Consider the following 27,154-nt stretch of genomic DNA (forward strand, 5'->3'; position numbering starts at 1 on the left):
CATAGGTTTCAATTTAAACAGTTTTACAATAATCGTGAAATTTTTCGTGTTTCAATCTGCTTGCTTAGCAGCTTAATTATTATAATTAAGAAGATTGTATAAAGAATTTATATTGATTTATATAATACTACTACTACTACTACCACCAATAAACTGTTATAAATGCTGTTCAAAGTTTTTATCATTAAACTATTGTAGATGAGAGAGGCAATATATTCTTATATGGAACTGTTTCTTTTATTTATTAGAAAATAGATGTTGCTATAAATTACTAAACAATTTTCTAGTAAAAAAGGGGAAAAAATTAATTTTAACTTTTATGCCGAATTTTTCAAAATCTTAAGCTGTTAACAAAGTTTAATACAATTTTTTCGGAATAAAGTTTAAATTTAAGTGATTATACGGGTATCATTAAAATTTAAAGGCTATATGTGACAATATAATAGTAATGGCGTATAAATTTATTGATTGATACATTTTATTTTCAATATATTCCTCACTACAAAATAAACCTTGTAAAATTTGAAGCCATTACGATTATAATTTATGGAGATATATGAAAATAATACTCATATATGACATACTGTAGTAGTAGTAATTATTACTACAGTTTGTATTAACAAACATATTTTCAATATATTCATTTAAAATTATCATGTTTATACTTTTGAAGATAGAGGAATATATTGCTATTTTCATTCTCCCCTCGGTCCTAACCACAAAACTAAGTGTTGCAAGAGGTCAACAATTTAAAAATTGCCGAAATTCTTTTAAACTATTTTGGTCAATATCTCATTTTTGTGCGTGCGCCCTGTTGGCACTAAGAGAACCTTTTCAATCGTACCCATTGTGGATTCGAGCAGGCTCAACATATCCCACAGATCATCTCCGAAAATTCCCTGAGATTTCTCGTCCAGATTTGATCCCGAGTTCCCCAGAGCGGTAGGCTGACAACTAAATCGACTCGATCTGAAACTAAGTTTAAGGCAAAAAGTTGATTTTTTATTTGAATAAAAGTTTGTATAGAAGTATTTGTTTTAAAACATTACATTACATTATTGTCTGTTAATATTACCAAAAATTAAAAAATTTTAGTTATTTTTTCCACTTCAAATTAATTCCATACAAGCAATAAGTTACTTATTGAAGTATTTTTTTTAAATTTTGGTTTCTCAACGAATATTCTATTTAAAATTAACTGGATTGTTTGAACACCAAGATCAAAGAACTTCGTCCAAAATTTGCCAAAGTCCGATCCTCCACGTCAGCTCGCCAGCACAGCAAAGATGACCTTCGAGAAGCTGGCAAGCTGGGCTAGGAGGTTCACTTTATAGCCCAGGCTAGCGCTAACTGATAATCATTTACCATTTACTTCGCGCCCTGCAAAATCATAATGCTAATATACAGTTCAATGAAAATACCCGACGCTCGAGACTTTCTTCAAAGAAAACGCCATCATTCTATGCTCATGCGATTTGAAAGTTTGCAGCAGAGGTGGCCATATTTGATATTTGTGGTGATCTACCAGGCTGAACTGTAATCATCGTTAATTGTCATAAACGTTTAGAAAAGATACTTTATTATCAGGTTGTAAAGGTAAAATATATTGTTTCATTTCTTACTCATATTTAACAAAAATAATAAATTTGAAATTTTAATTTGATGGACGTTGCCCACCAGTGGCCAAGTGGTTCCGTTCCCTGAACACTGGGAGTTCTGTGGTGGGTTTGGACCTCGCCAGGACGGGCTGGTCACGTGGAGTTTTCCGGGTTTTCTTCACGTCTGTAACGCCTGAATAGGGCCAGTTACCCTTAAAGATCTCCCGGAAGGTATCGCCCAAGTGTTGCGTTGCCATAAGTTAATAAAACAAATAAACAATTTGATGGATGTAGCATGTACAGTATATTAATTAATATTTATTCATTAATCCAAAATACTGGCGATTACTGTAATTATTTTTGTGATTTTGTAATTCTTTTATCTTTTTGTTGCAATTAATTTAGTTTTTTAGATTACTTTAGAATGTGTTTTTCCTTTTTGTTCGATATTAAATTTATTTACAACAAAATTTTTTATTATAACTAACTGTAATATTTTCTAGCAATTTTTTAAATTTTAAAACAAAATTTTAAATTGCCGATTTTAATTCCTAAACCATAATGAATACGAAAGAGGTAGACCCTAAGCATCAAAGAGCTTAGGGTCTACCTCTTTCGACGGGCCTACCGTATCCGAGGATACGGTAGGCCCGTCTACCTTTTCGACGGGCCTACCTCTAGGACCCGTCTCGGATACATCAAGCCCTGTACCTCACTACCTGGTCCTCTCATTGTGGGCCTGGCCAAACCCATAATAGGCTTGTTAAAAGGCCCTCTTAGTGCCCATAGATGGGAAGAATAAAAAAAAAAAACAAATCGTAAAGAATTAAAATAGTTTGTGTAGTATAAATGGCAGATTAATTTTTACATTTAGACAGTATCCAATCGATAAAAAGTAATCAAATAGAATTATCAAGCATGTTCGATTTATTTTCCTATTATGTTTAGTTAATTAACTTATGTCGCTGTACAATTTTAATGACGATGATATAACTGAATCCATAAAATTGAATAATAATTATTTAATATTAGTCAGATAATATCAATTATCGTTATTAAAAAATAAGATTAAATTTCTTGAAAGTTTTATTGTTTATATAAGAATGCGAAAAATTTCTGTAGGTGATTGTAAACTCCACATATGAACCGGTGCCATATTATTCTCCGTGATCGATTTACAATTGCACCCATTGTGTTCTTTGCGCTCTCTTAATACAGTTTCTTCTACTCTTGAATTCTTTATACATGCAGATGATTCCGATGTAGAAAAGAACTCAGATTTCCGAGGGATTATGCAAACAGATACTATTTGGTGAAATAATTTAGAAAATTCGTCCTTTTGTTGTGTGTCATGCAAATCTGATAATTCCATTTTCCAAACACAGATGTTATCTTCTTTGTTATCTTTATTTTCAATTATCGTATCTTTGCAAACAGTTTCAGTTTCTCGGCATGCATTGGGCTTTTCTTCTATTTCCAGGTTTTGAATTTTTATTTCAGAAGAACATTCTTCGCTTCCTTTCATTTCCAATTTATTACCTGCCTGCAAGAAATTATATATTTTTTATCACTATTAAAAGAATTAAGACAATTCTTAGTTCATAGTCATAAAATTAAATTCTATATAAATTATTAATTTTGAGTAATAATATCTTCAAGGTGTTCATAGGAATTATAATACCATCTATCTAATATTTTTTTCACTCTAAATTCCGTCGTTTGAGCACTTTTTTCGTACCCTTTACGGGTTTGGCCAGGCCCACAATGGGGCGAGGGATGAGAATATTAAAATTTTCCGGGATTTTTTCGACCTGTTTCGGATTCGATCCTGGGTTCCCCGTAGCGGAAAGATGACGTCTTAACCGCCTTGGTCATCCCGATACTCATCCACAATTAATACTAATAGCGTACTCAGGATTTAATCTCGGGGGAGCCGAGTTGAATGGATAAAAAAATTTTTTAATGCAAATTCAATAAAATTCCCATCTTAAGTGACCGCTAATTTATAAGTAGTGTAGAAACAAGACAGGACAAAATATAAATAAAAAATTGAATTTTAATTAGGAAAAGATTTTTTGGAAATTTTAGGAAAAGATTTTAATTAGGAAAAGATTTTTTGGATTTTTTTCTAGTGTTTGTTTTCCTTTACTTTGGAGGATGCCAGACCTCTTGGCTCCCCCATGGGTGCGCCACTGGTTAATACTTATAAGAAAATCTTATAGATGGTATAAAGATATGCAAATTTACTTAATTTTTCATTCAAAAATTTCTAATCTTGAGAAAATTTCTCTATTTCATGTAATGAAATTGTATAACGAAATTTTTAATGGATGGGTTTTTAAGAAAAGATTGTAAGATTTCGGTAGACAAAATTTCTAAATCAAATATATATGAAATTTGATTATTTCACATTTTTAACAATTTACCGAAAGTTAAAATCTCTAAAATCATCATTATTATTTTTTAATGGATGTCCTTCCATGTAAATGATTCTACAGTAGTGAAACTATTTTAAATCTTTTAAAGATTTCTGGAGAGTTATCTTAAATATAATGAAAACTTGAGTTGTATGAAAATACTGAACATAAGCAACATTCTATGTCGAATATAATGATTCATCAATCGAAATAATTAAACTAAATTTCTTTTTGATGCAAATATGCAAACTAACTAACATTAGTTTTGATAAACTAATCATGCGGAATACACTTTACACGTGGAATACTGTATATCCTAGCAGCATAACATTAGATACAAATTTTCATATCGGAAGGTGATTTGAACCGAGCACCTCCGATACCCTCCTTCACTCACATTCAACATCTCACATCCGGTTCCTCGTGTCAGAACTTATGAATTGTGTAAAAGTATGTAAAAAAAGGGCCTGAGAGCAAATGAGAGCGGAGCTACATTAACATATGGGCATATTCGGCCATAGTAGGAGTTTCATCTTTGGGACCGAATCTCACTAATGTTTTTTCTCTATATCTGTAACGTCTAAAGAAATTGGCTGGAGACCTCAAAAGTACTTAAATTTCATATAATATATAACAGTAGATATTAATTAACTTATTCAATTGTGTTTTGATTTATGACAATGGATTGTTTTAGATATTATTTAAATAATATTTGAAACAACTCATTGTAAACCTACTGTCCATCTTGCTTGATCTCTTAATAAATTGGAAATTTCGGTTCTGAGTATGAATGGAGGATCGTAAATATGTTTGATTACTTTCATTAATCCTTGCCTAAATCGATTTAATTGCACACGAAGACGTTGGTTCTGAAAAATAAATAAATAAATAATTTATTGAAAAATATTTGTTAAATTCTATTTCATTTATTTCTTTTCCAGCGATGATATAACTTGAAAATAAAAATCTAATTGTAACCTTTTTACGGTAGAATATTTTTTCGTCGTTTATTTTATCAATTTGTTTGCTATAAGAAACAAATCGATTTTTCATTTCGTTGTTACTTTTTTGGAAATGAATCAACTTTTCTTCTAACTTTATGCAATAAAATTATATGTATTAGAGATAATTAGAATATTTATCACTTAAATATAAATGATCAAAATGGGTAAAGATTCTAAATTAAAATTTGTAACGACAATTCGTTAAAAAATGAAAAAAATATAATTCAACAACTTACTGTGTTCTTTAAGTTTTTTATATTTTCTCTTATCTGATTGTTTTCTTCTTTCTGTTTTTGAATTTGATTGAAATATTTCATTTGAAGTTCTTCTTTATTTATATTTTGAATCAGATTTCTCAATTTTTCAGTTTCCTCTTTCAGTTTTTCATTTTCATCTTTAATCTATTTTCATTATAATTTGAAATATTAAGATTATTTTATTTAAAACACGAAGTAATTATCAAACATACTAATCATTGGTAAAAATGGTTTCAAAATAACTGAAGAGACTCTGTGCTTTTACTGATAAGTTTATCAACCTCGTGTTTATGTTTAAATTCTTCTCTGAATATATTCAATACTCATTTTACTTTATTTAAATAATTATAACGCATAAAAACCCAAAAGAATGGGTTAATTCTTTGGATAAACACTAGATAGGGGTTTCGGGTTTTCTTACTTCTTTATACCTAAATAGGGGACAGCTTTCCCGGAAGTACTCCCCCCGTGTTTCGGGGCCTCATCGCACCAATCCTCAATCCTCATTTTTATATGCACTAAGAAGACTTCTTTTCGTGCCGGCCAATCAGATCCAAAACTAAGAAGGATCGGTCCCCGATAACCAAGCCAGATTATCAAAAAAAGAAAAAAATTCTGCAAATTCGGCTTTTTAAAACTCTTTCCACCCTGTGGGCACTAAGAAAGCCTTTTGAACAAGTCAATTGTAAGTTTAGCCAGGTCCAAAAGGGAGGCGGCCGGGTGGCGAGGGACGGGATCCGACATATCCGGAAGAACCATCCTCGAAAAATTCCCAGGATTTTTTGACCGTCCGGATTCAATGCCGGGCCCATCTTAATGGAAATCTGGTCGACGGCAAATTCGACTTCGATTCTTAAATTCTTTAGAACGAAAACATACTCCATGTATTTTGAACTAATCCAGTATTACGTTGGCCTAATTCACTGACATAATATACGAGTATTTCAGTAGAAACAGACTTAATTTGTACAATCGAAAGGGGAATCGAGTAATTACCAGAAAAAGCCGAGTGGATAAATCCACTGAACATTGATAGTCGCGGGTTTCCGCCTGACCAGCAGGTTAGCCACGTGGAGTTTTCCGGTTTTTTTCGGGTATTAATGCTTGAATAGGGATCAGCAGCGGCGGCCTTATCCATTGCGAGGCTCTGGGCGGCAGAGCTATGCGAGGCCCTGGGTGGCAGATCTTTGCGAGGCCCTTGTCCTTTGTGCAAAGTATGTGAATTGAAATAGTAGACACTTATTGATATTAATATATACTGTACTATAAATTAAATTTATTTTATTGTTATAACTAATAGCCAAGGATAAAATAANATTTACCGTTTTTATTTTATTTTTTAAGAGTTTTTGTTCTTTTTTATAATTCGTTTTAATTTCTTCAATCTCTCTTTCAAATTCAATTTTTGTCATCTCTAATTTACTTCCAAGATGTTCCTCCATTTTGCACAGCTAAATAATTTAATCAAAAATTAAATTGATAAAACACTGAAGACGTTTTAAAATCACTCACATTTAATTATCTATCACTAGAATTTCTTCAGTAGAAAATCCTAAATACGTGTTAGAATTTCAATATATATATGAAACATCTAACTTATTTTCTATACCATTCTGATTTTTCCCCAATTTTTAACAAGATATTATTACGATTTTAAGAAAAAGTATTGTTTATAGCCGAAAATTCATTACTATAATATTTAGCGCGATTGAAATTAACTTCCAATGATGAAAGCTTAGATTTTGGAGGTGATAAAACCCATTGCTTGTAATGATGTAAGCATACTCCATAATCGCAGCAATCTTGTCACCATTTTCCCTACTTATCTTCACATTATGCGGAGAGTTGATCCTCAGTTCTGTCTTTATTTAAATATAGTCAATTTCTGTGTTGTATGTCTCACAGCTGTATAGAATCCAATCCACATCTTTGGTATTGGAAGATTGATACGAATGAGTAGTTTACCATTGTATCTCAGCTGTTTCTTTTACAGTACTTTTAAAAAGATCCCATTGTTAATCACATTCTGTAAGAAAATCTTCAGAGAAAAAGCAGAATATTTATATGTACAAAAAATAGTTTAAATTTTAATATTGTGTTTCATAATTCATAAATAAAAAATTAGTTTTGAAAATAAATTATGATTTAAGATGAAATAAAATTGTGTACACTTTATTAATTTGCTGTGATAATTCAAAAAACAAGACCTCCATATATTTGTGTAAACAATTATATGAAGCAATATATTCACAATAAGAAACAACACAAGATTTACTCCTCCTATTCGTTTCTCCACACAGAAACACAGCAGAGTGTACAAAGGTATAATTAATTTCAATAAACTACAAAACATATTTTATATAAACAACAAAAAATAAGAAAATTTGAAACAAAATTATAAATTTATTTCTAAAATAAAATACTTTCGTTGTATAAATTCAAAAATTATCCATTAAAACAATTTTTTACATATTAAAAATATGTCCAATATAAATGTCAAACTTTGTCTTTAAGATAAAACAAATACTAACATAATTAAGTACTATATTAAAATAAGTACAATATTCTATTAAGAAACAAGAATGATTTTAGAGTATGCAAGTACATTTTGTAACACTAGATCTAATTTTTTTTGAAGTTTTCAAAAATGTTCCAGTCCAAATTCATAATGTCGTCTTATTAAATTAGTTATATCTTAAGTAAAATACAGATATAAACATATATCAAGTTAATGACCATATTTCACTAAAATTATAATGTAAAAATATTAAAATAATTGCAAAATGTTATCTCTTCTGCTTCATACTCTTATATGATAAAGTTGTTGAAAACTGAAAGAAAAAAATTAAATGTAAATTTTATAGAATCAAATTTATAATTTTATGATAATAATAAGAAATATCCATAGAAATTGACAAGAGTTGGCATTATGCTGATATATAAAAAATAAATGAGATAACTGCTTACTTTAGAAAGCCAAAAATTTTAAGAAATACTTAATTCTTTCATTTCATCCCCATCAGTATTCCTGCAAAATGAATAGCGAGAAATGAAAGAAGTTTTCTCTACTTCTACTCAGGCCACAAATCAGGAAGAAGCTCTTATGCCAGCTTACTTCTGATAACATTGTTAGATAATTTGCTGATAGTAAATGAAATGTTTATATAAGTACCTTCATCACATAAATTTACATTCAACAGAATATTCTATTAAACATGAGCTTGTATGTTGAAGGTAATCATATAACTGGTGAAAAACATTTCATTTTTAAAGCTTCTGGCTTCCTGAACTAAATATTTACTTCATTTATTTATAAACATATTCAAATTACCTCTTCAGCACTTCTGGAACTGGCATGGTCTGGTTGTGCTATTTTTATAATCTTTTGTTCTTTTTCTATAGAAGGCTGTTTCTCTCCATGTAATGTTATTAATAATTGTTTAACTTTACCAAGTTCCTAAAAATCACATCATAAATTTAATCTTACAATATTAATTTTCCTAGTTTTAGTATTAATTAATACTATATATATAAAAAAAGGAACATACTTCTCTATTATTTAAAATTTTTTTCATTTCATCTGATAAATTTTTATTAGAATTTTCTAGTTTGTGATATTCTTCAGCTAATTCTTCTTTCTGTTTTTGCAATGTTAAAATCTCTTCACGCAGTTGATGAATTTGTATCTCTTTCTCTCTTACTGCATCCATTACAAGAGAATGTGGTCTTTTAGTAAAATTTATGAGATTGTTTGCAACAACAAGCTAAAATAAAATAAAATGTAGTTAAATTATAAAATATATAAAAGTTTATGTAATTTTTTTGGTTGATCAAGAATATTTAGATAATGATTTTTATCAAGATGGTGCAACTGACAGCTGCAGATTACATCCAACCTGACCTTGTTAGATAATTAATCCCTACCATTGTTATTTGGTAATTGCAGCATTTTTGTTAGCATTCTTCTGTACATGATTCATCACATTTCATTTTTGTGTGCTTGACAGTAATAGTATAAAATGGCTCCATAATATCTTTCAAAAGCTGGACAATTTAATCTAATCATCAAAAAACTTTTATTCCAACCAGCAGATGTTTAATTTTTCATGTAAATTTGGACAAATGTTTTTGACCTAATTAGCAATTTTTCAAATTTGGTTTCTGATAAAGGTAATTTCTTTTTCATTTGGCTCATTTCAAATTCCAAAATAGAATGAAAAACTGGAGATGTGAAGCAGACTTGTAATTAGGTCGAAAATGTTTGTCCAAATTTACATGAAAAATTAAAATCCTGCTGGTTGGTTTGAAAGGTTTTTGTGCTGAGTAAAATAGTATAAAATGGATACATTCTTAAATTCATCTCTTTTACAAAAAAATATGCTTGATTAAATTTTATCAAGCATTCCAAAATTCTCAAAGTAAGAAAAATGCTTTTAAACTAGTTTTTATAATTTTATCAATAATTAACTTCAATGGTGCTGAAACTATAGCCCTCAGAGCCAAATCTGACCCAAAGCACATGTTAAATCCAACCACAAACATATTTGACACATTACTTATAAATTATAAAAATAGACATACATTTAGTATATATGGAATATATAAAATATATGTGACCCACTTACTTACAACTTATGTGAAATTTGGCTTGTCAATCAAGATATTTGGGTTCAATGAGCATGCTGCAAGTATAGGTAATATTTCAGTGAGATAGCTATCTGGATCAATGCTAATTTGGACAGGTAATATTATTGACAAGTTGAAATTGCAAATGAAATTATTGAACAATTAAACAAATATTTTCTACCTATATTCTATTATTTAATTAAACATTTAAAATATATTTACTCTGTCCCATAATATGGTATACATTTACGTATATTTTTCTAAATTGAACTGTAGTAAGAAATAAGGATTTTTGACTGGCTGTTGTTATTCTTAATGTTAATTACATTTTCTATAATTAAAATGCCTCAATGTCCTTTTTCTTATGAAAATTTATATTTTACATTTTCTATAATTTATACCTAAAAATGTAATTAACATTAAGAAATAAGAATAAGAAAGAAATTACATTTATCAAAAACCAACTTGAAAAAATACTAGTAGATTTAGTGATAGTTCAGATTCTGAGGATAAAGTCCATATTAAAGTGAATGGGATAAAAATGTTGATAAGGGATTTACATTGCAAGAAAATCTAAGTGAACAAAAAGATTATAACATAGAAGTCCAGTTAGAAGAACCAAGTGATATTGAACCTAATTCTGATGATCAGGAAATCATTGAAAATGAAGAATATACTGTTAGATAAGATAAGATAAGATATGAAATGGTTCAATAAACCTATAAAGAGTTCTTCTAGGCATCTTGCAAGAAATATTTTGAATATTAAACCTGATATCACAGTTTACAGTCATCAAGCTGAGTCATTTGTAGAAATTTTTAATTTATTCATAAATACTGAAATAAAAGACATTATACATCTTTACACTAACAAGAAAGCCGAAAGATTTTACTCATTGTGGAATGAAAATCATCTGAATTTACAAGAAAATTGGAAACCATTAGATCATGTCAAATTGGATTGCATTGTAAGAATTCTTATCAAGGCAGGTACTTTGAAGTGTGAAAGAAAATCAATTAGAGAAATGTGGACCCCTGATTTCTAAATATGCCACTCTTTATTCCGGCTGTGATGTTTCATGACAAGTTTATGGCAATATCCTTTTTTTTACATTTCAACAATAATAACCAGGAAACTAACCAGGACTGACAGAGAAAAAGCTGACAAGTTAGCTGCAGTTACAGATACCATATTTGGAATTTATTTGTTAAAAACTGCAAAACTCTTTTGAATCATACAAACATTTGACTGTTGATGAGCAGCTAGTTTCCTTCAGAAGACAGTGCCCTTTTAGACAGTTTATAAAATCTAAACCTGTCAAATATGGTATCAAAATTTGAGCAGCTGCAGATGTTAAAACTTCCTATCTTTGCAACCTTCAAGTATATACAGGTAAACTTCTTGGTGAGGCAAAAGAACAAGACCAAGACTATTGTGTAGTAAAAGACTTGATGGAACCTTTTTTATGGCTCAGGACAAGTTCTAACAACTGACAATTTTTTCATCATAGCTGTCTTGGCCAATTTTTTACTAACCAAAAATCTTACATTGTTGGGACAGTTCACAAAAACAAAAATGACACATAAAGTACTCTGAAGGTATCTTCTCACCCAGAACATTCCTTAAGATTTGCTTTTAAGGAGCTTTGTTTACTAAGAAGTTGACAATAGTCTCCTAAATGACAAAAAATAAAATGGTAAATTTGTTATATTTTCAACATCAATGTGATAGAATTTCTGAAAAAAATAATAACAAGCCAATAATTATAGTGGATTATAATAAGAAAAAGGGTAGAGTCAATGACACAAATAAATACTACCTGTGCTAGGAGAACTGTCCACTGACCTTACAGACTTTTTATGAATATGTGAGGTGTATGTGCAATAATGAGAAGCATCCAGATTGGAAAAAGGAATGAGTTGCCACTGATGAATATTTCTTTTGAGACTTGCAAATGACTTAGCAAGAAAAAATATGGAGTTTTGTGCTAGTTACAATAAAGTTTTATAGTCATTAAAAGCATTCTAGTATAATGCAGCATTGAAGTTCCTGGCTATCTTCAAGATGATATAGTCAAACTAAGAAAATGTAGATGATGTTCAAATGTCCCAAAAAAAGAAGAAAAAGAGTAAAGTAACCTGTAATACCTGCAAAAACATCATACATGAAGTCCACCAAAGAAGAGCTACCATAACTGTGTGTGTTGAATGCTATTGAGTAATGATAAAGATATAGCAGATATCTTCAATTTATTACACAAAACAATAGTTTACTATTTTCATATATTTAGATTAGTTATTTTTTGATACTTTTACTATATGAATGAAGTTTTTAATTATCTTTTTTCATTTTACAGTTTATCTTTACTTATAATTAATCTTGATTGTTTTTATAATGGAATAATATCAATAAAAGTTTTCAATATCATTTTTTGAACTGTTTGAAACATTTTATGAACATTTACAAAAATAAATTTCAAAAAAAATTCTGAGGCACTTTAGTTACTGAAGTTCAGTCATTATATGGGTTTCATTAGCTTTGGTATCGAAGAGTTAATAAAATATTCTCTCAGGTTACATAAGTACATACATACAAGAAAGACATCATCCGTACACAAAGTGTTTAGCCAGAAGAAAATAGGATAAGGGAAAGGAGAGGGGGAAAAGGAGGAAGAGGAAATAGACAGTAGAGAAAAGTAGGATACCTCTGAATGGTATACATAAGGCTACAGTACCCTCTATGTTTGATGTTGGTGTGCAGTTTTTAGGCTGCAAGTAGCAGAAATTGATTACTTCATGAAACAATATCATTCAAAAAAATTGAAGCAAATGTAATGAAAATAGAAGCTAATAAAAATAACACTTGTGACAAGTGTTACATACAAGAAAATATTGCCTCAGAGAATTTTGCTTCAAATAGTAAAGACAATAAAGCAAAGCAATTGGCCTCTAATCAGCACAATGGAATTTTACTGTATTTTCTACAGCACAAGGTTGGAAACAAATTGAGCCATGGTACAATCAGTGAAATGCAGCTTGAGCTTGAAGTTATTTGTTTAACTGTCTCCAGGATTTAGTACAAGGCCAAAGAACAATATGAAAAAGGAGATACTTGTGCTGACATTTCATCTAAAAACAAAAAAAAAACAAAGGAATATGTAGTCAAAGGTTCAAGAATTACTCCAACAATTTGAGCAAGGTTAAAGATATCCCTTTCAATTGTTGAGGCACAATCCACAGTTTGTCTTTTGTGAATGGAATTCCCAAGTTAACACACTCAGATATTTCAAGAGAGAAATTAACTTAAATATATATATATATTTATCAATAACGACAGTGAAACCAAACGGCATTTTTGAAGATGTGGAGTAATATTTATCTTAGCAGTAAGTTATATCAGGATTAAACAAAGTTTATATGAATTTAATATAAAAATTTCCAGTATAAGAGTTTTGTACACCATATTATGAAATAAAAATAAATGTGTATACCTTATTATGGGAAAGGGATGATATTATCTTCCATATAATCAGAAAAATTTATTTCTGTATCCTGTGATTTAAGCTCAAACATACAATTTGGCCTGCAAATTGAAAATACTTGGATCTTTCTGATTTACATTATCATATACTCTTGTTTATACAGTGATTGGTTAACGAACATAATCCATTCCAAGACTTTGTTTGCTACCCGAATTGTTCGTTAACCAATTATCAATTTACCACAGATTTTTATGGGAATTTGATTAATTTGTTCTGGAGACCCCAAAACATAAATAAAAAATTACATACTTTCTTACTATAAATAAAAAGTTACATACTTTTTGGTTATGTATATGTAATAACAAAAATACACATGTACAGTCTTGCATTTTTATCGGTCATTTTTTTTCCATTTGTGGGACGTTAAAGAATCTGTCTAATGTCAATTGCTTTTCTTTCATCTTCAGGATTTTTCAGAAGTAATTAATAACATTGTCGTTGTAGAGATCCCCAAGCTTATTAACATCAATCTGGTTTGAATGCCATTCTAAGACCACTATTCTGACATCCTCGCACTTCTTCAAAAATATTTAATAGCAGATGTCGGCATTGATCCTCTTTTGTCTTCGTCCTTTTCAAAAAAAAAAAAAAATCTGCTGAGTTTCTTGGAATTCTTCTGTCATCAGATCAGTTTCCAATTCCATTATGAGCTCTTCAATGTTATCTTCATTCTCCTCCAATTCCAGATCTCTAGCAGTTGTCACAATTCATCCATAATTTCAAGGATATCATCCTGTCTTCCTGTATGCAAAAGAGACACAGCTTTCGCCAAGCAGAATTCAACTGTTGTTGAGTGACATCTGACCATACCTTTTGAATGAGCCATATAGCTTCAAGAATATTAAAAATGTTTTGGAAAGAAAAATTTGATGTCATCATTGAAGAGAACTGACATGCTCCAAAACACCGACAAAACAGTGCTCAAATGTACAATTTCTTGAAACCTGCAATAACCTCTTAATCCATTAATTGAATCAACGAAGTTCGGAGCCAGAAACTGAACTGTCAGCCAGGGAAAGTATTCCAGCAAATTATTTTTAAGGTCTTTTGTGTGTCCTGGTGCAATGTCCAATAGCAACAGTGCTTTCAATGGCAATTCATTGGTCTGAAGGTAATCCTTGATGCTTGGAGCACAAACTTCAAACAGCCATTCTTTGAAAAGAGCCTGCTTGACCCATGCCCTTTTATTCAATTCCCACATCACTGGCAGTCTTTCTTTAATTATGGATCTTTTNTGTTATTAATAATTGTTTAACTTTACCAAGTTCCTAAAAATTACATCATAAATTTAATCTTACAATATTAATTTTCCTAGTTTTAGTATTAATTAATACTATATATATATAAAAAAGGAACATACTTCTCTATTATTTAAAATTTTTTTCATTTCATCTGATAAATTTTTATTAGAATTTTCTAGTTTGTGATATTCTTCAGCTAATTCTTCTTTCTGTTTTTGCAATGTTAAAATCTCTTCACGCAGTTGATGAATTTGTATCTCTTTCTCTCTTACTGCATCCATTACAAGAGAATGTGGTCTTTTAGTAAAATTTATGAGATTGTTTGCAACAACAAGCTAAAATAAAATAAAATGTAGTTAAATTATAAAATATATAAAAGTTTATGTAATTTTTTTGGTTGATCAAGAATATTTAGATAATGATTTTTATCAAGATGGTGCAACTGACAGCTGCAGATTACATCCAACCTGACCTTGTTAGATAATTAATCCCTACCATTGTTATTTGGTAATTGCAGCATTTTTGTTAGCATTCTTCTGTACATGATTCATCACATTTCATTTTTGTGTGCTTGACAGTAATAGTATAAAATGGCTCCATAATATCTTTCAAAAGCTGGACAATTTAATCTAATCATCAAAAAACTTTTATTCCAACCAGCAGATGTTTAATTTTTCATGTAAATTTGGACAAATGTTTTTGACCTAATTAGCAATTTTTCAAATTTGGTTTCTGATAAAGGTAATTTCTTTTTCATTTGGCTCATTTCAAATTCCAAAATAGAATGAAAAACTGGAAACGTGAAGCAGACTTGTAATTAGGTTGAAAATGTTTGTCCAAATTTACATGAAAAATTAAACTCCTGCTGGTTGGTTTGATAGGTTTTTTGTGCTGAGTAAAATAGTATAAAATGGATACATTCTTAAATTCATCTCTTTTACAAAAAAATATGCTTGATTAAATTTTATGAAGCATTCCAAAATTCTCAAAGTAAGAAAAATGCTTTTAAACTAGTTTTTATAATTTTATCAATAATTAACTTGAATGGTGCTGAAACTATAGCCCTCAGAGCCAAATCTGACCAAAGCACATGTTAAATCCAACCACAAACATATTTGACACATTACTTATAAATCATAGAAATAGGAAATCATCTATTTGGTATATATTCCATATATACCAAATAGGACATTTGGTATATATGGAATATATAAAATATATGTGACCCACTTACTTACAACTTATGTGCAATTTGGCTTGTCAATCAAGATATTTGGGTTCAATGAGCATGCTGCAAGTATAGGTAATGTTTCAGTGAGATAGCTATCTGGATCAATGCTAATTTGGACAGGTATATTATTGACAAGTTGAAATTGCAAATGAAATTATTGAACAATTGAACAAATATTTTCTACCTATATTCTATTATTTAATTAAAAATTTAAAATATATTTACTCTGTCCCATAATATGGTATACATTTATGTATATTTTTCTAAATTGAACTGTAGTAAGAAATAAGGATTTTTGACTGGCTGTTGTTATTCTTAATGTTAATTACATTTTCTATAATTAAAATGCCTCAATGTCCTTTTTCTTACAAAAATTTATATTTTACATTTTCTATAATTTATATCTGAAAATGTAATTAACATTAAGAAATAAGAATAAGAAAGAAATTACATTTATCAAAAACCAACTTGAAAAAATACTAGTAGATTTAGTGATAGTTCAGATTCTGAGGATAAAGTCCATATTAAGGTGAATGGGATAAAAATGTTGATAAGGGATTTATATTGCAAGAAAATCTAAGTGAATGAAAAGATTATAACATAGAAGTCCAGTAAGAAGAACCAAGTGATATTGAACCTAATTCTGATGATCAGGAAATCATTGAAAATGAAGAATATACTGTTAGATAAGATAAGATAAGATATGAAATGGTTCAATAAACCTATAAAGAGTTCTTCTAGGCATCTTGCAAGAAATATTTTGAATATTAAACCTGATATCACAGTTTACAGTCATCAAGATGAGTCATTTGTAGAAATTTTTAATTTATTCATAAATACTGAAATAAAAGACATTATACATCTTTACACTAACAAGAAAGTTGAAAGATTTTACTCATTGTGGAATGAAAATCATCTGAATTTACAAGAAAATTGGAAACCATTAGATCATGTCAAATTGGATTGCATTGTAAGAATTCTTATCAAGGCAGGTACTTTGAAGTGTGAAAGAAAATCAGTTAGAGAAATGTGGACCACTGATCTCTAAATATACCACTCTTTATTCCGGCTGTGATGTTTCATGACAAGTTTATGGCAATATGGCCTTTTTTTACATTTCAACAATAATAACCAGGAAACTAACCAGGACTGACAGAGAAAAAGCTGACAAGTTAACTGAAGTTACAGATATCATATTTGGAATTTATTTGTTGAAAACTGCAAAACTCTTTTGAATCATACAAACATTTGACTGTTGATGAGCAGCTAGTTTCCTTCAGAAGACAGTGCCCTTTTAGACAGTTTATAAAATCTAAACCTGTCAAATATGGTATCAAAATTTGAGCAGCTGCAGATGTTAAAACTTCCTATCTTTGCAACCTTCAAGTATATACAGGTAAACTTCTTGGTGAGGCAAAAGAACAAGACCAAGACTATTGTGTAGTAAAAGACTTGATGGAATCTTCTTATGGCTCAGGACAAGTTCTAACAACTGACAATTTTTTATCGTAGCTGTCTTGGCCAATTTTTTACTAACCAAAAATCTTACATTGTTGGGACAGTTCACAAAAACAAAAATGACACATAAAGTACTCTGAAGGTATCTTCTCACCCAGAACATTCCTTAAGATTTGCTTTTAAGGAGCTTTGTTTACTAAGAAGTTGACAATAGTCTCCTAAATGACAAAAAATAAAATGGTAAATTTGTTATATTTTCAACATCAATGTGATAGAATTTCTGAAAAAAATAATAACAAGCCAATAATTATAGTGGATTATAATAAGAAAAAGGGTAGAGTCAATGACACAAATAAATACTACCTGTGCTAGGAGAACTGTCCACTGACCTTACAGACTTTTTATGAATATGTGAGGTGTATGTGCAATAATGAGAAGCATCCAGATTGGAAAAAGGAATGAGTTGCCACTGATGAATATTTCTTTTGAGACTTGCAAATGACTTAGCAAGAAAAAATATGGAGTTTTGTGCTAGTTACAATAAAGTTTTATAGTCATTAAAAGCATTCTAGTATAATGCAGCATTGAAGTTCCTGGCTATCTTCAAGATGATATAGTCAAACTAAGAAAATGTAGATGATGTTCAAATGTCCCAAAAAAAGATGAAAAAGAGTAAAGTAACCTGTAATACCTGCAAAAACATCATACATGAAGTCCACCAAAGAAGAGCTACCATAACTGTGTGTGTTGAATGCTATTGAGTAATGATAAAGATATAGCAGATATCTTCAATTTATTACACAAAACAATAGTTTACTATTTTCATATATTTAGATTAGTTATTTTTTGATACTTTTACTTTATGAATGAAGTTTTTAATTATCTTTTTTCATTTTACAGTTTATCTTTACTTATAATTAATCTTGATTGTTTTTATAATGGAATAATATCAATAAAAGTTTTCAATATCATTTTTTGAACTGTTTGAAACATTTTACGAACATTTACAAAAATAAATTTCAAAAAAAATTCTGAGGCACTTTAGTTACTGAAGTTCAGTCATTATATGGGTTTCATTAGCTTTGGTACTTAAGAATTAATAAAATATTCTCTCAGGTTACATAAGTACATATGTACAAAAAAGACATCATCCATACACAAAGTGTTTAGCCAGAAGAAAATAGGATAAGGAAAAAGAGAGGGGAAAAGGAGAAAGAGGAGATAGACAGTAGAGAAAGGTAGGATCCCTCTGAATGGTATACATAAGGCTACAGTACCCTCTATGTTTGATGTTGGTGTGCAGTTTTTAGGCTGCAAGTAGCAGAAATTGATTACTTCATGAAACAATATCATTCAAAAAAATTGAAGCAAATGTAATGAAAAGAGAAGCTAATAAAAATAACACTTGTGACAAGTGTTACATACAAGAAAATATTGCCTCAGAGAATTTTGCTTCAAATAGTAAAGGCAATAAAGTAAAGCAATTGGCCTCTAATCAGCACAATGGAATTTTACTGTATTTTCTACAGCACATGGTTGGAAACAAATTGAGCCATGGTACAATCAGTGAAATGCAACTTGAGCTTGAAGTTATTTGTTTAACTGTCTCCAGAATTTAGTACAAGGCCAAAGAACAATATGAAAAAGGAGATATTTGTGCTGACATTTCATCTAAAAACAAAAATAAAACAAAGATATATGTAGTCAAAGGTTCAAGAATTACTCCAACAATTTGAGCAAGGTTAAAGATATCCCTTTCAATTGTTGAAGCACAATCCACAGTTTGTCTTTTGTGAATGGAATTCCCAAGTTAACACACTCAGACATTTCAAGAGAGAAATTAACTTAAGTATATATATTTATCAATAATGACAGTGAAACCAAATGGCATTTTTGAAGATGTGGAGTAATATTTATCTTAGCAGTAAGTTATATCAGGATTAAACAAAGTTTATATGAATTTAATATAAAAATTTCCAGTATAAGAGTTTTGTACACCATATTATGAAATAAAAATAAATGTGTATACCTTATTATGGGAAAGGGATGATATTATCTTCCATATAATCAGAAAAATTTATTTCTGTATCCTGTGATTTAAGCTCAAACATACAATTTGGCCTGCAAATTGAAAATACTTGGATCTTTCTGATTTACATTATCATATACTCTTGTTTATACAGTGATTGGTTAACGAACATAATCCATTCCAAGACTTTGTTTGCTACCCGAATTGTTCGTTAACCAATTATCAATTTACCACAGATTTTTATGGGAATTTGATTAATTTGTTCTGGAGACCCCAAAACATAAATAAAAAATTACATACTTTCTTACTATAAATAAAAAGTTACATACTTTTTGGTTATGTATATGTAATAACAAAAATACACATGTACAGTCTTGCATTTTTATCGGTCATTTTTTTTCCATTTGTGGGACGTTAAAGAATCTGTCTAATGTCAATTGCTTTTCTTTCATCTTCAGGATTTTTCAGAAGTAATTAATAACATTGTCGTTGTAGAGATCCCCAAGCTTATTAACATCAATCTGGTTTGAATGCCATTCTAAGACCACTATTCTGACATCCTCGCACTTCTTCAAAAATATTTAATAGCAGATGTCGGCATTGATCCTCTTTTGTCTTCGTCCTTTTCAAAAAAAAAAAAAAATCTGCTGAGTTTCTTGGAATTCTTCTGTCATCAGATCAGTTTCCAATTCCATTATGAGCTCTTCAATGTTATCTTCATTCTCCTCCAATTCCAGATCTCTAGCAGTTGTCACAATTCATCCATAATTTCAAGGATATCATCCTGTCTTCCTGTATGCAAAAGAGACACAGCTTTCGCCAAGCAGAATTCAACTGTTGTTGAGTGACATCTGACCATACCTTTTGAATGAGCCATATAGCTTCAAGAATATTAAAAATGTTTTGGAAAGAAAAATTTGATGTCATCATTGAAGAGAACTGACATGCTCCAAAACACCGACAAAACAGTGCTCAAATGTACAATTTCTTGAAACCTGCAATAACCTCTTAATCCATTAATTGAATCAACGAAGTTCGGAGCCAGAAACTGAACTGTCAGCCAGGGAAAGTATTCCAGCAAATTATTTTTAAGGTCTTTTGTGTGTCCTGGTGCAATGTCCAATAGCAACAGTGCTTTCAATGGCAATTCATTGGTCTGAAGGTAATCCTTGATGCTTGGAGCACAAACTTCAAACAGCCATTCTTTGAAAAGAGCCTGCTTGACCCATGCCCTTTTATTCAATTCCCACATCACTGGCAGTCTTTCTTTAATTATGGATCTTTTTTGAATGCTCTAGGGTTCTCAGAGTAATAAACAAGAAGTGGGATAAACTTCATATCATCATCAGCATTAGCTCCCAAAAGTAATGCCAATCAGTCTTTCATGTGTTTATGCCCAGGAATATTTTTCTCTTCTTTTGTAATGTAGGTATGGTTCAGCATGCGCTTCCAAAATAAACCAGTTTCATCACAACTGAAAATTTGTTGTAGAAAATATTCTTCTTTTTTAATGAATTCTGCAAATTTGAGACAGAACTTCTCAGCTTCTTTACCTGCACTAGCAGACTCACTGTGAATTACCACATGTTTAATGCCAATTCTCCTTATAAACTTTGCAAACCATTCAGTGATAGCCTTGAATCCTATCTCCTCATGTAGTTTGTTTCTTCAGTTCTTCAAAAATTTCTCTAGCTTTCTCTTGAATGATAATCATATTAGTTACATCTTTTTTTCATTTCTCTTTCTTTTATCCAAATTAAAAGCAATCTCTTAATTTTTTCATGGATTGCACATCTTTGTTTCTCAGATGTGATTTTTGTTACTCCTTTAGCTCCTTAAGTCTTCTTGATTATATCTTTCTTTGCTAAGATTGTGACTACTGTAGACCTGTTCAAGCCATACTGCTTAGCAACATCAGATATCTTTTGTGCACTCTCTACCTTGGCTATTGTCTCTTGCTTGGTTTCTATGGTGAGCACAGTTCTTGACACTCCATTCTTTTTAGGCTCCATAATATTATCAGTTTCTTTTTGAAATAAAAAGTTCAGAAAAGCACTCACAAAAGTTCAGAGAACATAAATCAACTAGCACATGAAAGAATTATGTAAATGTGAGGCCCNTTGACACTCCATTCTTTTTAGGCTCCATAATATTATCAGTTTCTTTTTGAAATAAAAAGTTCAGAAAAGCACTCACAAAAGTTCAGAGAACATAAATCAACTAGCACATGAAAGAATTATGTAAATGTGAGGCCCAAATAAAATTTGAAATTTTGCTGTTAAAATGTTAACAAATATAAGATAGGACAGTTAAATTCTCACCATTTGAAAATAAAAACCAATGCAAAACTTAACAACTGCCCAACAGTCTTACAAAGACTATAAAAAATTATTTGTCACAAAGATAAACAAAAAGCTGGAATTACAAGGGAGAGTTTTAAAGTTTGGAAAAATACTATTAGATTGGTATTGGATTGAGCATCAATGTCGACGTCTCCTATGCTCTGAAAGGTTTTGAATTGTCATCTGGAGACAAGGGAAAACCAATCGGTATTCATTATTTCATGTCCCTTCTTTTTGTGTTTGTTTTGTGATGTGTTCATTGTCTGAATGTCCGAACATAAAAATCTTTCATGAAAGTGTTCGTTATCTGATTTGTTCGCAGTCCGAGCTGTTCATTAACCAATCACCAATGGTATATAAATAAAGATATTAGAGAGTTGTTATAGGTTTTTAATTATTACATTTATTAAAACTGTAAAAAGTAAATTACAAATAAAATACAAATACATCTACATTTTAATATATTTGTCATATTATATATAAATTTTTATTTTACAAATTTCTTTTATTTGATTCACTTTTAGATATCTTTATTGGTAGGACATCCAGCTTTAATATCAAATATTGATTGGAAAAAAGAGTGTGTTCAGTTTCTTCTTCTTCATTCATTTTTTAAAATCAAACAGCCATGTGATGAAGTACCTGAGGTAATTTAATTACACAAAAGAAAAAAATTAATTATTTAAATTTGTAATTCATTATTTTATATTTATTTTAGTCTTCTCAGATACCAACTGAAATATCTGACAATATAAGAGAAGTATGTCTCAAAAGTTTCATTCGTTCATTAGAATTTCTGTTCAGATCATCATCTTCAAAAAAAACAAATCTTCAGAAAAAATGTGAAATGATGTCTTCCATTCTTCATTATACTAATACAATATTAAATTTACCAGATTATTTCATTCCTCTTATAGACATTAATCAGGCAAGTCATGTTTTTATTTATTTGTACATTTTAAAAATTATAATAAATTAACAAATAATAACAATTTTCTTTAATTTTTGAAATAGATTAAAGAATATTGGGAAGATGTTATTACAATTACCAGCAAATTGCAAAAACAACAGAAGAAGGATGGCAAACTACATGAAAGTTGTGCCTTTCAAACACTTTTTGTCTATCTTGGTCTTCAATTATTTATTGATCCATCTGAAACAATAGATATATTACAAGTTAGTGATTTAATATTGTAATTTGAGTTATAATTTCATATAAAATAAGTTTATTTGCATTATGAATAATGGAATAATAGATTTATTATTTAGGTTGAACTGAAAGTTCATTTGGGTATTTACATAGTCGTTCATTTGTGTCACCTCTGTCATGCTTATCAAGTTTTAACTTGTTTAGGTGGGCATTATGAAAATTTCATATTTAATATATGTTTAGTTGCTTGCAGTTATTTTTTAAAATTCTGTTATCTTTTAAGAGGAAAAAGAAATATTAAAATGGAAGATAAGAAGGTGCATTTTTGACATCTTGTGCTCTATTATTTCTGAAAAGAGAAAAATGCAACAAAAACTCAAAAGAAGATATGTGCTGTATATGGGGAGTTACTCATCAAACATGCCAGAAATAGTTTTAAAAATTTAGGGTGGGAGATTTTTCTCTTGAAGATGCACCTTGGTCAGGATGCCCTCAACCATAGAAGATGAGTCCATAATGACTTTAATCCAAAATGATCAAACATAGAACAACACAAGAGATAGCCTACACCCTAAAAAGGTCCCAAACATTTGTTGTCAGACATTTGGCTTCCTTGAATATACTTCCCCTTATGATGTTTGGGTTCCCCATCAGTTAAGTGAATGAAACCTTATTGAGCATGTTTCTGTTTGTGACTCATTTTTAAATTGCAATGATGATGATCCATTTTTAAAGTGATTAATAACAGGCGATGAAAAAATGGATTGTTTACAATATTCAACACAAGAGTTCATGGAGTAAGCCAGGTGATCTGCCACTGCCACAACCTAAAGCTGGTTTGCATCCCAAAAAAGTAATAATTTCAATTTGGTGGGATTGGAAAGTGCTTCTTATTATGAGCTTTTCCCAAAAACCAAACAATTAATTCCAATAAATATTGTCTTTAACTGGATGAACTGAAGGCTGCAGTGCATCAAAGACATCCAGAACTTGCAAATCAATGGAAGTGGTTATTCTTAACATAACCATAAACAAAATATGCCACAATAATTATAAAGTGAAAAGTCAAGATTTCTGTATGATGCAAGACCACACACATTATTGAACATGCATCAAAAACTTCTAGACTTTAACTGGATGTTTTGAGCCAACTTGCATGTTCTCTGGATATTGTTCTATCAGACTATCATCTTTTTTGTTCATTACAGAATAATTTAAATAGCATAGAATTTCAATCTTTAGAAGGTATCAAAAATCACATTGATAATTTCTTCAATCAGAAGCCCCTAAATTCTACACAGATGGAATTATGAAACTACCAATCAGATGGCATAAGGTTATTGAACAGAAGGGTGAATACATTGTGGATTAAAGGTTTTTATTTATTCCAAAATAATATATTTTTATTTCTCTCTAAAAACTGAACAAACTTTTAGTTCAACCTATAATTAATTAACTGTGGTTGTACCCTGCAAAATATTTGCTGTAAAAAATTATTGTTTACTTACTAATAAATAGGGAAAATAAATTTATTTATATGAAACTTATAAAATTTCTCTGTATATAGCATTAATACTTTAACGAACTGAAACAGATTTTACCTTATATTCTAGATAGATATATAGATTTGATTGTGTGTCAGTTAATTCTAAAAAAGTAACATTAATACCAGTCCATATGCCCATGTCAAGTGACCTTTGTTTCTCTGAAAAGGTTTGAATGACCATATAAATATCTTCATAGTGATTTGAATGCAGAAATGAATACTTAAGTTGATGACATTTAATCAAATTTAGTTTTTATTTTTACCTTGTAAGAGTTCTGCTTCACTTAGTTTCCATCATTTCTTATCAATAAAATGGTATCAAGAACAGTTATGTTTTTGTTGTCTATTAAGGAGATGGTATCTATTGCCTCAGTTAGTTGGAGTTAACCTTATCACATAAGAACATTTCATATTGTTGAGAGCAATCTTATGCTCCCATATCTATCAGGATAGTGAGAGATGATGATTTATTTAGGATAGGGTGCAACTGATTGCATTTTCTTTAGGTATAAAAAAGGATGTACTTTTTTCCCTATGACCTTCAGAACCCCCAGTAAGACCATCCCATAATTTCTTAGAGCCATTCATACCATACCTACATCCTTGCTTTTTTAGTTAGAATATCATTATTATATAATAATATATCAAAATGAATAATTGTACATAACATCATGAAAAGGAGAAATAATCAGTAAAAGCATGATCTGTTTATTCTAATAGTCTAAAAAATTCTTAACTTCACTTTTTTCCTTTAGGCAAAGTAGTTTAAGAAAAGTAATTAGATGAGTAAAGGGAATAGGTTCAATCAAAACTACAAGTTAATAATAGTAATTTTTTTTAATAAAATATATAATTTCAGTAAAACAATTTTTATAACTACAGTAAAAGATTGATTTAATAGACCACTACTGGAGAAACTGAAGAAATTGGTTCGTTATAATGAAAATCCATTTTATTGTGATTACTTTTTATTATGGATTTGTCCATTATATTGAAAAGTTCATTACTATACAGTAGAATCACATTAAAATGGAACTCAATTATGAACCTGGAGAAAATATCTGCAGTTTGAAGATGTCTTCTCCCGGTCCAAATGCCAAATCAATGTACTTTTATCTTATTTCAACAGATTATTACTGCTAATATAAGGAGATTCTACTGTACATAGTAATATCGAATTGTCCATTATTATATATCAATATTGTGGACTAAAGTCGTTATATAGTGGGCAAAATTTCAGTTGTAAAGTATATATGTCAGATTTTTATTAAACTTATAGAAACAATGTTTCTATCTATCAGTACTGGTATATGTAAGATATAAATCTATAGCTTTTCATTTTTTTTATGATCCTTAACTTGCTTTATGCAAGTCCAAAACTTGTTGCTCATAGAGAAAACAAAACAAAAAAACTAGATGTAATGTAAAAATGTAAGTCAAAAAAATTATTAAAAATGAATTTTATTTTATTTTTTATTTTTAAATAAGCAAATAAATTGATGATTGCATCAAAATAAAACAGTGACTAAAAAGTTCATAATAATTGAAGGAAAGTGTTGTGTGGGACTTGAAAAATAGTCTGTTGTGGCAAGTTCTTATAATTTTCCTATAATTTGGCTGGACTGACATTGGCTGTCTGTAATAATGCATAATTTGCTATATAGGGGTTTATAATATTGAGGTTTTACTATATATTATAACGTTGACTACTTGCTACTTCATCTGGCTATTGTGTAGCATGATGCAAATTATCAATATTTTTACTTATAAGCTATATATAGGTATGTAAATATTTTTATAATTTAATGGATTTTTATGTATTAAATTGGGTTATTGATAGTTATGAATGCTAAGAAAGATATATTTGATTTTTCTAGCTTATTCCTGCATATTCTTAATATTTTTAACTATTATCAAATGAATTAGATATGGTATATAAACACAAATATATTGTATGGTCTTATTTTATACAGAGGTTGATAGCAGATACTATGTAAAACAAAATTTTGTGCTTACATCATAAGTAGTTCCAGTTGATTGCCTAAATACCATTTATCATTATGCAAATCGTTTACAATTAACAGAAAAGCTATTTTATTTATGTTATTATTATAATTAATAATAATTTAGTTCATTGTTTCTAAATATACCGAGTAAAATTTCATTGTATTGTAATGAGTACATTACTTAATAACAACACCAAACGATCGCCTGATTATCGGGCTATAATATGACTATTTTAAATGATTGGAACTAAGTAATTTGACATTAGAGGTAGGCGTTAGGCGCCATCTCTTAATTAAATTAATAATTAAATAAATAAATTTAGAACATTCTGGAATAAAAGAACTGGCCCGGGACGGGGCTTGAACCCGCAACCTCCGCTTGCCGAGCGGTGCGCTTGCCAGTTACGCACGGCAAGCGGAGGTTGCGGGTTCAAGCCCCGTCCCGGGCCAGTTCTTTTATTCCAGAATGTTCTAAATTTATTTATTTAATTATTAATTTAATTAAGAGATGGCGCCTAACGCCTACCTCTAATGTCAAATTACTTAGTTCCAATCATTTAAAATAGCCATATTATAGCCCGATAATTAGGCGATCGTTTGGTGTTGTTATTATCTACTCGGGCTGTGAGTTGATGTTTATATATTCATACACAATGCTGATAATGAGACATTTCTGCAACTCATCGTAACTAGAGATAAAGTCCTGAT

At 29.8% G+C, this 27,154-nt stretch overlaps 3 protein-coding genes across 3 annotated transcripts in view; 1 reads left to right on the top strand and 2 right to left on the bottom strand.

Annotated features, from left to right (window-relative positions):
* Positions 1-2,520: 2,520 nt before the first annotated feature.
* Positions 2,521-5,309, bottom strand: LOC111640846. The gene is made up of 4 exons (XM_023386915.1): positions 5,256-5,309; positions 4,994-5,110; positions 4,753-4,884; positions 2,521-3,141 (listed from the first exon to the last, which is right to left on the bottom strand). Exons 2-4 carry the CDS (start codon positions 5,066-5,068, stop codon positions 2,692-2,694), a joined length of 657 nt encoding a protein of 218 aa, XP_023242683.1. The 5' UTR covers positions 5,069-5,110; positions 5,256-5,309; the 3' UTR covers positions 2,521-2,691.
* Positions 5,310-17,595: 12,286 nt separating this feature from the next.
* Positions 17,596-22,941, top strand: LOC111640837 (myb-binding protein 1A-like protein). Its single transcript, XM_023386905.1, has 4 exons — positions 17,596-17,613; positions 22,269-22,391; positions 22,463-22,672; positions 22,759-22,941. The coding sequence occupies exons 1-4, from the start codon at positions 17,596-17,598 to the stop codon at positions 22,939-22,941; spliced, it is 534 nt and encodes a 177-aa protein (XP_023242673.1).
* A 250-nt stretch (positions 22,942-23,191) lies between these two features.
* The window catches only part of LOC111640838 (progesterone-induced-blocking factor 1-like), a 22,585-nt gene continuing 18,622 nt past the window's right edge, over positions 23,192-27,154 (bottom strand). The window contains exon 9 of the mRNA XM_023386906.1: positions 23,192-23,243. Coding sequence (XP_023242674.1) covers positions 23,192-23,243 — 52 coding nt within the window. The remainder of the gene's footprint in view (positions 23,244-27,154) is intronic.

The sequence above is a fragment of the Centruroides sculpturatus genome, unplaced genomic scaffold (genome assembly GCF_000671375.1).
Source record: "Centruroides sculpturatus isolate CEXI.00-Female unplaced genomic scaffold, Cexi_2.0 scaffold1388, whole genome shotgun sequence".
In the NCBI taxonomy this organism is placed as follows: domain Eukaryota; kingdom Metazoa; phylum Arthropoda; class Arachnida; order Scorpiones; family Buthidae; genus Centruroides; species Centruroides sculpturatus.